The sequence below is a fragment of the Geospiza fortis genome, unplaced genomic scaffold (genome assembly GCF_000277835.1).
Source record: "Geospiza fortis unplaced genomic scaffold, GeoFor_1.0 scaffold23, whole genome shotgun sequence".
Lineage (NCBI taxonomy): Eukaryota > Metazoa > Chordata > Aves > Passeriformes > Thraupidae > Geospiza > Geospiza fortis.
Window position 1 is genome coordinate 9419939 of NW_005054303.1, and position 13964 is coordinate 9433902.

At 39.6% G+C, this 13964-nt stretch overlaps 1 protein-coding gene across 1 annotated transcript in view; it reads right to left on the reverse strand.

Moving 5' to 3' along the window:
* BRF1 (BRF1 RNA polymerase III transcription initiation factor subunit) overlaps positions 1–13964 on the reverse strand; it is a 172412-nt gene that overhangs the window by 33946 nt on the left and 124502 nt on the right. The window contains exons 13-15 of the mRNA XM_005417931.3: positions 11886–11967; positions 11732–11787; positions 9683–9939 (exon numbers count right to left, since the gene is read on the reverse strand). Coding sequence (XP_005417988.1) covers positions 9683–9939; positions 11732–11787; positions 11886–11967 — 395 coding nt within the window. The remainder of the gene's footprint in view (positions 1–9682; positions 9940–11731; positions 11788–11885; positions 11968–13964) is intronic.

Below are 13964 nucleotides of genomic sequence, written 5' to 3' on the forward strand. Positions count from 1 at the left end.
TCACACCATGTCATGCTGTGGGCTGTTACAGCCTCGCTGTATCCCTTAAATTGCCTGGGTTTTGACAGCTCTTGAGCCAAGCAATGCCTGGGAAGAGGGCTCAGGGACAGAAGGTATCCATTGCAGATGGACAGCAGGTTCTGAGGTCCACACAGGCTGTACTCTGTGTCTTCCCACCTGACAGCACAAGTGTTCTGTTCATGGGCAAAACTCTGGGGGAGAGCAAAAGATCTATAAGAAGTTGGTGGTTTCCCTCCATCATACTTTGTAGGTGACAAGGAAGGGGCCTGTATGAGAGAAGAGCAGATGAGCTGCTCCAGAGCAGGCCAGGAAGTGTCCTCAGATCTGAATATCCCAAACTCAGCAATGGGTTTGTTCAATCCATGGCCTTGCAGCACTGGAGGAAAGGGAAAACGCTGGGCAGAGATTTCTGACTCACAATAAATTGGAAATCCAACAACAGAAGAAAAAGTTAAATTTGCTGCATATATCTTCCAAGACCACATGTAGAAGTTATCTCAGAATGTTTCAACCTATATTTAGCAACAACTGCAGCCAAGGTAAAATTGAACTCAGCAAGTGCACCAGCAGCATCACTGGGTAATGGAACAGCACTTACATAAATGACTGAGTTACAGCACACTGGCTGATTTAAAACTAATTACGTGGATGCTGTTAAATATTACGTGAGCAAATAGTACTTCAAGTTTTGTAACAAACTGCTGCAACTTTCCAAGCCTTTGCCCTGCCATGCTGAAAGAACTGCACTCCCAACCACAGAATGGCTGCCAGCCATCCCATCTGGAAATGCCTGCACACAGCAAGGAACAAGAAGCTTCGTGTGACTGCTCCCCTAGCTTGGGTATTGGCCTTGGTAAAATAATGCATGCCATACTGCAGTGAGGGAAAGTTAATATTCTGTTTGGTTGGCTCCTTTCCCTTCAACATTTTACAAATACTCACTGAAGACTCAACTTCACTGACACATCTAAAGCACATCAGACATTCACTTCCCGTGGTTTAAACCGGAAAAATGAGCAGACACACACTGTAAAGATCAACAAGCAGACCCTGCTGGAAAAGAGGTCAAAGAAAAATCAATTCAGAAACGAATCATTTTCCACCCGTGAAAAAAAAAAAAAAAAGAAAAAATAAATCAGAAAAATCTACAGACTGAGAACAAGCATTTCACAGTGCTGAAGCCCTCTCAGCCACAGGACATGCACCTCCAGGGTTTGATAATAAGACACATAACACTTCCAATTTTTTGTTTCTTCCCACTCTCCTCATCCCTGCACCACATATAACCATATAACTGTTTTTGCTAACACGCTATAAAGTTCAAGAGACTGCACATACATATTTATATTGTCTCCCATTAGACCCACTGAGTGTAATTTGGAAGAAAAAAGCTCGCAGAGTCTTTTCTTATAACCAACCTGAAAATGAGAACATAGATAAACAAGGCACTCACAATCCAACTGTCACACAAAATTATCTTCTGGGCTCAAATTGCTCCTATTTGGTTTTAAAATGCAAGAAGAAATTATTTCAGACAGTCACCAAAAACTCCTCTGCATCTTTGTGCTGCCCAGCCACCCTTCCCTGGAATTCAACACAGGGATGACTTTCTTGAGTGGGAGGCAGAAAAGAAATATCCAATTTATATTAAGCAAACAAAAAGGCTGCTGTAAAAATAAGGAGACTTGACCTGGGTCTGGGCCACAAAGTCGAGCTGGATCAATGCCTTTTTAGTTCTAAATTGAAGGCATTCTAATAATTTGGGATAAATGGAACAGAGCACTGGATTTGGCAGATCCTTGTTATTCCTGAATCACTCACACAAGTCGAGATGTGTCCTCACCCAATCTTGAAGGGTTTATATATGTATATTTCTCAAAGGTTCTCATAACTCCCAGTAAATGACAGCTCAGGAACACTCCTCTGCAGTCCCAGCAGACAATGCTCCCTTCTCCTCACACTAAACCACATTCTGACAGCATTAGAAGTCTGTACCATAAAATTTGAAAGCTGTTAATGAATGATGTACAACTAGGGATGGATGATTTGCAGCATCACTGAACTTAAATAAATTGGTACAGGTCACATCAAGGAGGCTTCTTTACATTATTTCCCCTATCACTGAGCTATTTTTTCTCCAACTGTATTTTACAGAGTGAGGATACAGGTGGGTTAATTGCCATACTGAAATTCTGGCATTTCATTCCAGTATTCAGAAACTAATGAACCCCAAATTGGGAATTTTTAACAAGAATACTCATTTTACTAATATAACAGGCTAGAAAATATTTTAAAAGTTGATTTCTCTTGACTCACGGGCAGAACAGGCATGAAAGGGGAAATGCTTCACCTCCTACAGAAGGAAGGAAAGAACTAAGGGATGAAGGAACGAGTTTTTTGCTAACCTCACCCTAAGAAACATGACAAAAAGTTCAGAGATGCTGGAATGAGCAGGGAATGACTGTCAGCAGCAGCTCCTGCAGCAGGCTGGGGACACAAGCCATGCCAGGCAATGGCTGGGTGGGAGCTCCCTTCCCAGTGATGCACTATGCATACATGTTTCAGAGTTTATTGCAGCTGTGTTTTGAGAGGTACTGAGCCTGACAGATGTGAAATAAAAATGCTATTGTATCGGGGGAATAAGGGAATTGATCCTCAAAACAGTCTGAATAATAAGAATAAACGTCAAGTCCTGACAAACACCTGACAGCTTCTGTAAGGGCAGGGCTGGGGAGAGTTGGGGAGGGTGTTCCTTTGTTGACGCATTTTTTGGTTTTGTTTTGGGAATTTTTTAAAGAAAAAAATATTCTTTCCCCACATTTCTGTCCTGGCTCAGTGCCAAGAGAAGTGAGTTTCAGGGTAAAGTAACAACCTGCCACATTGCTGCCTGGGCCCCAAGCTGGCTCCTGCCTCCCAGTCTCTCAGTGGCATTTGCCCAACTCTGCATCCTCTCAGAGAGTGGTGTTACATGCACAAGATGATGCCTTTTTCCTCCTGTGTCCTCACTTACTGAAGAAGGAAAGACTGCTGGTCATCACATTTCAGCGTTCAGACACTGAAACCACACACTCGCCTTTAAAACATGTTGGGTCAGATCCATTTCTCTCCCAGTCCTGCCTCTGCTTTATCTCTTTATTACAAAAGGCTGCTTGGCTCACAGCAACAGCAGTAACCTGCAGCATTAGCCAGGTTACAACACTACAGGCTTGAGCAGATCCACTCCTCAAATCAGCTGTGAACAAGCAAACTCCAGTGTCAGCTCCTTTCAAGGTCATTCAGGAGGCTCTCCCCCGAAGAGCTGACTGTAATAAGGAGATGCATGACTTAAAGGCAGAACCTTGGAAGCCTTGAACTCATTTTTTTCCTTGGCTTAGCTTTTTGTAAATAAAATACTAAACATAATTGGTATAAGCTTGCCCCTCTAAAAGTTACAAGATTGGAAAATACTGGTAGGATTTATTTAAAGTGGAGGTACTTATCAAATGTCACCGTTTTCCTGTTCAAAATGAGTAATCATTTTGATTAACCTTTGATTTAAATGATTATATACCACAGAAAAGCAGAAACACACATGAAAATACACTCTAAAGAAACTCTCAAAGCTTAGATCACATAAGAAAACAGTTATGTCCAAGTGGTTACGAGAATTTATTCACCATGTACACAATATTCAAACCAAAAGCTGACTCCACATACTCCTACCATGTGTACCCAGAAATCAAAGTGTAGCCAGAATCCTTCAAGCCAACAAGAGACTGCCTCCATACAAAACACTAAATAATATCAAATAACAACTAAGCTATAGAATAAACTCCTAACCACCATCTCAGCAAGAAATCACAGTATCTTCTGTAAGGAATTTTATTCCAGGTGGGAAATCAGTGTTACCGCTTTAGTCACATATAAAAAGAAGGTCTAAAGTGGCACAAGAAAAGAAATAAAATTTAATATCTCACTTTGAGTAAATACACATGAATTCCAAACCCTGTAACAGAATTCAAAGCAGAGAGAGAAAAACAGGATCTCAAAAGTAAATCAGACAAAGAGCCGAAGGAAATTCTGATAAATAAAAATATATGGCAGAAAATTAGAGCATATTAAGATCTCATCTGAAAGGGCCCATTTGTAGACAGAATGACCACCAAAGCCAGCATGGAAAAGACTCTCAGAAGTTTCATATCCACCAAACATAGGATTTGTCCCTCTTCAGGAGCTCTGCTTCATCACCAATTGCCAACCTGTAAGGACTGGCTGCAGACACGCACCAGCCCACCAGACTCCACTGCACCACTTGCAGAGAAGGAACTTTTAAAATACCCATTCCCAAACTTTTAAATTATTACTGCAATGTCATTTTTCTTAACAAAGAAGGTTTTGGACCAACAACTCTCTTCTTGATGCAGTGAACCAAAAGAGTTCTAACTTTTGTAATCACCTGGTTTAACTAATACAAAGGTTTTAAGATGCTCAGGAATCCCTTAGATTATTCAAGCTGAGCTTTGTTTCATGCTGTTTTGGACTGGCCTCAGTCATTTGGGAAACATGAGCCGATGCTCCTCCCCTCCACAAATACCAGCCTCATAACGCAGAACTAAAAATACTGTACATGGAAAAACCCATTTCCTCTGGTTTTATAAAAATCAGTGACAAGCCATGGCCAATGTAGAATAAGCATTCATAGAATCATGGAATCATAGAGCAGTTTGGCTTGGAAGGGACTTTCAGAGGTCACCTTGTCCAGCCCAAGGGACAGCTTTCACCAGACCAGGTTGTTCAGAGCCCCATCCAACCTGGCCTACAACACCTCCAGGGATGGGGCATCCACAGCTCCTCTGGGCAACATTCACACTTGCAGCTGAGTTTGGAGCACCCAACCTTACAGAGCAAAAACCTCATCCTGGACACCAAAAAGGGACAACTACAAACAAGGGTGGAAGCTGGGGGAGGCAGCTGAGGGCCTCTCATTGTTTCCCCAGGCTCCCTGGCAGTCGGGCTCCTTGCAGGCTCCTCCAAAGCATCAAAATTAGGCTTCTGCCCATATTTTACCCTCCAGGGAAATATGATTCCAATTAGAGAGAAGAAAGCACCAAGCAATTTATCAGGGTAAACAAGATGTCGCATGGTAGGCTGCAGAAAAGCATCTCATACATTCTCCCTAATAAAGAAGATTTTTCTGGAGTTGTGACACCCATTGAAAACCTAACAAAAATTTAGCTGGCATTAAAACTTTAAATAGAGCAGGAACTTGAGCAGAAGAAGTCCCTGGTACTGAAAGGACACAATTCCCAATACTCAAATCCCAATACTCATAGCTCTAAAGCACAGGTGGAGCCATGCACCAAGCTGTACTGGCAATATGGACAGTCAGCAAATACCAGTGAGACTGAGGAGACAATCTGGAGGTGAATTTTCAAATCTAATCAGATCTGAGATCACTACCATGGGTTTTTTGTCATACTCATAGTAGGCATGATTTGGTTTGCTATTATATATTCATATGGTTCCATTCAGAACAACCTTGTTTCATTACAACGGATTCCACTGTGCTTCACAGTCCTGCTTCATTTCTTCCAAGGCAAATTCTTCAGGAGATTAACCTGACACATTTACTCCCCTGATAATGGATCCTGTCTTTTCTGATATCATTACCAATTTCAAGCACATAGCAAGAAATAGTCATAAAATTTTTTAAAAGTAGTGACTTGAAAGCTTTCTTGTTTCCACATTTTCTTGGTACAACACATTTCACTTTACATGTAATGTTGTAAAATTCAGCTCAAGTAAATATAAAATAAATTATTAAGCTTCTAACCAGATACTTCCAGTCCTAAAACCCTCTTTATTGAACTTGAAGTGCTCCAGTGCACAGCACAGCTCTAACTAGAGTTCAGATTTTAAGGAGCTTGAAGCAGCAATTGTTCTTTTCTGGGAGTTCAACATATTATTCTTATGTTTCATATGCACAGAAGACATTAGTGAAGATAAATTGTGCAACTGGTAATTGAAATTAGAGTTGCAACATCTATTATGGTAACATCCACTGTGCCACATCTTCAACACACTGGGAATGAAAAGGATTTTGCATATGAAGCACAGTCGTGATACTCGCTGGAACAAAAATGCAATAAGAAATGGAATAAAATACATTTACACAATATAAAGTTCCCTAAAATTACTTATATTGTCATTACTAATCTTCTACCATCTTGACAGATAAATTAAGTAAACCCCCAGTACAATTCTGGGAGATGTGTCTGAGGAAAGTCAGGCTTTTTCTAAAGCTCAGAAAGTTCACAGAAAAGAAACCTCTTCAAAACATCATTTTCCTTCTGACAATACAGATGTCTATAATATCTGCCCACCTAACAAGGAGAAACCTGCATGATCTTTGGAAGAATTCTTTGAACTACCTTCCTACCAAAATTGCAGAATTTACCAAACACTTCTGAGATTTCAAAGTTAGGATTTTTGATAAAATAAGACGTAGATAAAACTATATTGTCTTTGAAATCCAAGTAACCATTAAGTGATTATAGTATCAACAAAGCTCTAATAAAAGGGCCACCAACTGAAAGACTATCCACTTCAAGCATCTTCCTGGGACCTGCTTAGCATTTCAGCTCTTTATAAATTTCTTCTAAATCAACAACTTTTTACAAGACTGTAAAATTTGCCTATCATTATCACATCAGGAAACAAAAGCTTTTCTGTATTTTAACTGATTATCACAGTAACTGCTACTTTATGTGATATTAAAAAAAAGGAAAAAACACAAAACACACAGACATTGTACCCTGTCTGGTTGGGGTACCCATTCTTTGGGGATAATCTAAATTTCCCTGTGTGGAAAAACCAGCACAGGCTATTTTAGAGCAAGAAGCAATTAGAAAGATGGAAATTAATATCAACTTCCTATTTCCAGAGTGCTTCAGACTGTATATGAAGATGATTTCTAAGACACATGACAAACTTGGCTACATGATCTGTCCAAATCTGGTGTGGTAAGTGAAATGACTTAAAAGGAAAGCAAGAAAGATATAGAGATACACATAGATATAGATATAGATATAGATATAGATATAGATAGATAGATATAGATAGATATATAAATTTCAATTTTTATACCATTGCAGGAGCACTGCTTTAATTACCAAGAATGAGGATTCATTTCCCATCCTGTAACTTGGTACTGCCTGTACTGGCATCTTTTAATTGGGATCAGGACTAAAGAAATAGCTCTTTAAAATCTGACTACAACTCCAATGAACTAAAGGACTGGATCAAAGCCTGGTTATCCACAGTGATACTGCAGTCAGATGCAGCTTAGCAAATATTTAAAATACATAAAGATAAATATGCAGGCCTGTAAATCACTACAAACCAAAACAAGAGATGATCTTTAAGGTCCCTTCCAACCCAAACCATATGATCCCATTTCTGCAAATGCCTCCTGGAAAAAGACAGATTATCTGCTTCATTCATTTTCTAATGAGCAATGTTCAGGAGTTTTATTATTATTAATTGCATATAAATTATCATGATTTTTGTATCCCTGGGAAAGTATTTAGCCATTCACCTCTCAAAGGAACAGTGCTGAACAAAGGCAATGAATGCAAGGCATATAAGAACAATGCAGAACACAGAAATTTATGCATGCCATTTAAAAGGCATGGCATTTAAAAAAATCAAAAGTATGTCATAAATCTTTAATTATAAGGAAAAAAAAAGCCTAACTAATGTTTGTCAAGTCCTTGATAATATTTAAGCAAGAGCACTGCCTACTTCAGGAGTGCAAAATCTTCTTAGCTCACTTATCTGCATGTATCCTCAACCTCCTCTGAAGTGTTCTGCTGCAAAATTCATTGTATCTGAGATCTGCTAATCATCATCAGGAAACTCTGTTATGCATCTTAAGGATGTACTTTAGGCTCTCAAGAGGAAAAATAAATACGTTTTATTAGCTGCTTTTGGAAAATACTGATTTGTATTTATTTAGAAACCTTTTCAAGTTGCACCACTGTTAAATTAAATATTTATGGCATGATTTTCCAAAGGGTTTAACACCTGTTAAGAGTTTTACATACTGAATTCAACAGGAGTTCCAAGGGCTCAGCATTTCTGCAAATCTCAGCAGTGACAAGATTGGGATGTGGAAAAGGAGCTTCAGCTTGGACGTCATTGCTGAGCTCTAAAATGCAACCAGGATCCTGCCCAGCCCCTACTTTCCACCCAGCAATGCATTTCAGACAACTGAATTGGTCCTACTTTACTTGAAATACCAGAAATATGACTCATTAATACCTGTTAACTGCAAATAAAGCACAAGCTAAATGCTGTTAAGTTAATCCTCAATGCATCTTCCCCATCCTTTACCAGCATAAAATTTACATGCAATTTACAGGGGAGCCTAAAATCCCCAGTGGGTCAACAGCTGGAAAGCAAAGCTTTTGATAGTGAGAATGAGAAGCTGAATGAGAATGAAGTCAAAAATACAGAGTAAAGAAGAAAAGATGTCTGATATACTGTAAAAACCTGTATCTGGTGACAGTGGGGCCAGTGACTTTGGCATTTGGCTTCTCAGCTCAAACTGAAGCCTGTGCCTCTGGCCTCACTGTCAAATGAAGTTAAAATAAGGGGTTAGGTTTTGCCATCCTTATTTTCCTCAGCTTCTGAGATTTTCACTTAGTATCCTTCCCAGCATGATGGTTTCAGGTACCCCATGTATCCTGTTCTTTCACAAACAGATGTTTTCTCACACCTTGTAGGTAGCTGCCCTCCTGCCCTCCTGGGTCCCTAACCCAGTTTCAACACATGCCTAAATCTGAACAACTGTGCAGAGACAACATTTTATATTTCAAAATTAAATACTGAGATTTCCTTGTGGCATTTGGTCTATAATCCTGGCAGTAAATAAATAGGCAATAAATAAATAAATAACATCTAAGTAAGAAATTACCATACGTCAAAATTATTCAAATGATGATCCAACGTGACTTCATAAACCCCAGACAGATAAAACAGTTGAATATTGCAGACTTGATACATCAATCTCCTTATACATTTTACTGCACACTACAAATCTGCCCAGCAAGTTGAGCATTTCTCTCATTAAAACCGGAGCTTTCATCACACTATAAAACATTTTCAAATGCAGACCAGAAAACCAACAAGCATATTTACTGTAAAGCTTTGTATTTGTGTCATCAATTAACAACAAAAGTCTAGAATAAAACTAAAATAAAAGCTAATCAAAGCAGCTAGCTGTCAAAACAGATGGGAACTATAGTTTTCAAATCAAGCAAAAAGGAAAAGCTTTCGAACATTTAGTGTCACGTCAGCTCACACAGACAACTTAAAGGAAGGACAGCAAATGTCAGGATTTTATGAAGAAAAGGTGTCCCGGACTGATAGATTCACATTTATGAATTTCCATTGATTTTGTGGGTTTTTTGGCTTTGGGATGATTAACCCACACCAAAGCAGACCTCTGAAATGTGAACTATAAATAAGGTGTCACCATGACAGTGCAAGCAAAATAAATAAAAACAGAGCCTCGACATTATTTTAGCCTCAAACAAATGTTTCAGTCCCTACATTGTCTGGCTCAGAAAGATACATAGACAATCTCACAGACAGAGATATAAATGAACAATTGCAGTACCTTTTTCCCACACTGTTTACAGGGTTGGCTATATTCCTACTGGCAATAGATTTTCTTCTTGACAGCTTCTTGGTGTTGGTGCTGTCATCAGTGCTGTCATCCTCTTTCTTTGGTGTGTTACTTCCTTTGCTGTTCAGGTCCCTTAGCACATTATAATTAATTTTACTCGAGATTTTCTTCTGTTCTAACATCTTTTCAATTGCCTCTCCTGCTGTGCTGGCTTGAATTGGCTCCCGCTTCTTTGCAGATTTCTTTGGCTTAATTAAAATATAAAATTAGTGATGTAGGTACAAACAAAATTGCCATGAAGCAGAGGGGCAAGCTGGAGTGCAGCAGTCCTGGCTCAGGTGCTGCTGATGTGGGGGATGCAGGTGACGTGCCCAGGCTAAGCCAGTGCTCCATCTCCTGCCACTCAATGGGATCAAAGGGTCTCTTTTCTCCAAGAGATGAATGTTTGCTTTTTTGCCAAATGCCCAGAGAGTTTATTAGAAATTCTTTACTTAATAGAGAGAGAGAAGAAGGATGGCTATTTTTCATGTGCGAAAAAAAAAAAAAGGGGAGTGAGCTCCTGTTACAGGAATAGGGACCTCACAGCATCACCTAGCATGGAAATGAAGAACCTCCCCTGCTAAAACTGCCTTTGAGGTGAGAGTGGAGCTGGGTCACAACTCCCCAGAGCAGCCACGTTTCAGACCAAATCTGAAGGCAGCGTGGGAAAGGCTGTGCCCAACTCCTCCTCCTCACTGCCAAGGGCCCAGAGCAGGAGCAGCAGCAGCTTCCCAAGGATGGGATGCCATGGGACAGGGAGCAGGAGGCTGCAGGCACGGGAGCTCTGTCACCTGCAGCTGCCTCTCCCAGGCACAGGCTGCGAGCCCGGCTGATGCTGCCCAGAGCCAGGCAAGCAGGAACGACACCAGAGAACTTTTTCAGCCTGTCCCATGCCTGGGTAGGTAGGAAAAAGAAAACAACCCAGAACCTCTGTTTCTCATTTGGCATTTTCCTATTCAAAGGAAGGTTTTAACACCAAGCTCTGCAGGAGATTTATTTTTTAATGGATAATAGCCCCTCTGTTTACCTACATGGGTCAAGTGCTACCTTGAAATTGGAAAGCACCACATTAATCAAGTTCTACTCGAGCTGTCAGAAACAATAAAAGGTTAGAGAAAAACTCCTGTGTTGTCCGAACAAAAAAGTGGGTGTTTGGGCTACTTGGCAGTGCCAAGGAGTTATACAATTTTGAAAATTGCTGGTAGACTGCCATGTCTGCATAAACGCAGGATGAATGAGAAACTCTGAAGTCTAAAACAGTGTTTCATTGTCTGGTTTTGTTTTTATTGTTGAAATACCTAGGGGAAGCAGGAAACTCTGCCTTTCACATTAGTCAGAAAAAAAGATAGAGGATATACATGCTAAAAACTAACGTGGGTTTAGCTGCATGTGGAAGATTTGAGTTGTCACTTGCTCAATTACACAAAATACTAATGCTGTAAATCGTGAATACACGGCCAATTAGGCTGCTTTAAACTGCTAAACATGGAGACAGGACATGCCATTTGTTAACATAACCGTTGCATTCTTTATGAAAGGTAGAACAAAATACCCCTTCAAGTGACTGTAACAAGGATCTGTTCAGTTCTTCATAAAGAAATCATTATTTTAAGAGCAAAGAAAGCCACTGAAGTTATGGCAAGTACAAACAAATTCCCCATGCACACGTTAAAAAAAAATCAGACGTCTTAAAACCTGTATTTTAATAAGCAAGCAATTAGAAGAGCAATCATAAATGCAAAGAGCTAGCTCTGACTTTGACATGCTCAGAATTTTCTCATAATAGCAATTTAAAATAACAGTTTGGGCAAGAAAGTGTTTTACTCACCACCTAAAAAAATACAGCCTTGCAATTCAGTAACAGCTAGATGTACTGTAGCTTTTGCTCCTTTAGTGGTGACCTGCACCATAATGCCCACACATCTACATGGAGCTGATCAGCAGATACAATGAATTTCCAGGACATTTTCAAACAGACACAATTAACACATAATTCAATACCTTGTGTTCCTTATAAATCCCAAGTTCTTTCTCTTTTGCTATTCTTGCTTCCTTTTCTGAAAGATGACAAAAGGGTAACCAGCATGAAAATTACACAAGACTGCATATTTCAGCAACACCAGCCAGAAGACAAATTTCAGTCCTACATATTTACCTTTTTGTTCCTTCAAATAATCTGCATTTTCTTTCATCCATAGCTCTGCTTTTATCTGAGCTTCAGCTTCATTAAGTATATACTAAAAGAGAAAACAAATTTATCTACTTTCAGAAATCAAACTGAAAATCACAGAAAAAACCTGAACTGAAAAAACACTGGCAAAGCCACTCCGTGTCCCATTTTAAAAAATACATTAAAAGAAAACATGAGTGATATGAGACAATCAGAGAGTATTTCTAGCAACATCAGAAGCTGGCACAAGCAACAACCTGTTTTCAAAAAACAGTGCTTGGCTTCCAAACTATGATGAAGTGACCAAAAACCACCCAGGACTCATTATACATGGTCTGTTAATTAAACAAAAATGATCCTGGGTTTATGATCTTTTTCAGATGATACAAGAGGTTATCATGACAATGTGGTTGTCTGCAAGTAATTCTGTGTGTTGATGGTGGTCTGTAATTCAAAACAGGATGGGAACCATTGCCCTGTGCGACCAAAACAAAAACATGTGTCTTCTGGGTAGGTTTCTGTGAAGCTTTACACTGAGATTATTAATTCAATGGCCACATCTGTGTGAAGGAAACCAGCTCAGACTGCTGGAGCTTCAGCCCTGTAGATTTCAGACAGCTGGGTTCAGTAACCACATGTAGATGTTTTGCAGTTAACTCCACCTAGTCTCCATAACATCTTTAGTGGTAATGGAGCTGTAAAATACATCTAGGACTGTTCAGATGAATCACAGAAACAAACAGACAGATAGGTAGCAATTACTTAATTGTAGATGACCTAAACGTGAAAATTAACCCAGTCTTTAGCACAATTAGCAATGAAACAGAAGTTCTCTACAGACGATGCTGTTTGGGAGCGAAGAACAGCAGAATGAAGAAGACAAATGAGGTAATCCATCATGAACAAGACACTTCAGATTTAAGCAGTGCACCTGAGACTTGTAAAATTATGTTTAAGTGCAAGAAAAGCAATCAGAGGTTTCTCCATCTTTTGGGTCTGAGCATTCAAGATTTTCTCCAAAGTTAAGATGTACATCTAGGATTTCATAAGAAAAATAATTCCAGTCAAATGAAACTAATGCAGTCCTTCCTCCAAGGGCTAAACAGGAGAGCAAATGGCTGTGCAAGTCCTGGGTTATCAGACCAATATTTTCACTCTTTCATCTGCTTCTATTAAAAGTGGGCTATAACAGTAAAATACACTTTCCCCTAGCTCAGTTATTCATCCCTCTTAGGCTTTCAAAGATTTCATAATCTTGGACTTACAATATTACAGTCTATTGCCACAGAAATGAACATGAAGTCATAAAAGCAGAGTTATGACCTCATCACAGAGCCTAGAAAGAACAGAAAATGTGTTCTTCCCCTGTGATTGTTTTAATTATGGAGTGGCTATTGTGCAAAACCTCAGCCTTCCTGCTCCCTCTATTCAATGTCTGCTCAGACCATGAGACCCCAATGCCCAGCCTAGCAAATCCCACCTCACAGCTACCTTTTGGATATCAGTAATTGCTGTGCAACCTCATCAGTCCCAGTGATTTTGTACCCCAAAATGAGCTTTTAGCACAGGCATTATCTGTTCAAATGACACTGTAAACCAGTGTGGCAGCTGGAGAGGGCATCGGGCTCAGAGAGTTGGACTGTGGCGTGTCCAGGTGCTGACCAGCTGTGTGGCCTCCAACAAGCCCTTTTCCACAGCCATGTGTCTGTCCCATTCAGTCTGTATGTTAAATGGTATTTTTTGCTGCCACACAAATAAAAATAAATCCAGAAAACATCACAGAAATCTTTGGAAGTACATAAGAGCTGCACATACTGGTTTTACAGTTTGGTTTCCATGGCAGCCTCTTATGTTGAATCTATCTTAATTAAATAATGAATGTAGAGCTCCACCAAACTTTTTAAAGTTCTCCTTTGGAATAAAAGACATTCTAAAACATAATTATTCCAGCATGTTAAAAGCAAGCAGCAGCAGCAGCCTCATAAATATATATATATATGTAACTTGGGCAAGGAACACCAAATTCACAGGTTTGCATGAACATTGGATTTCAGATCACTGAAA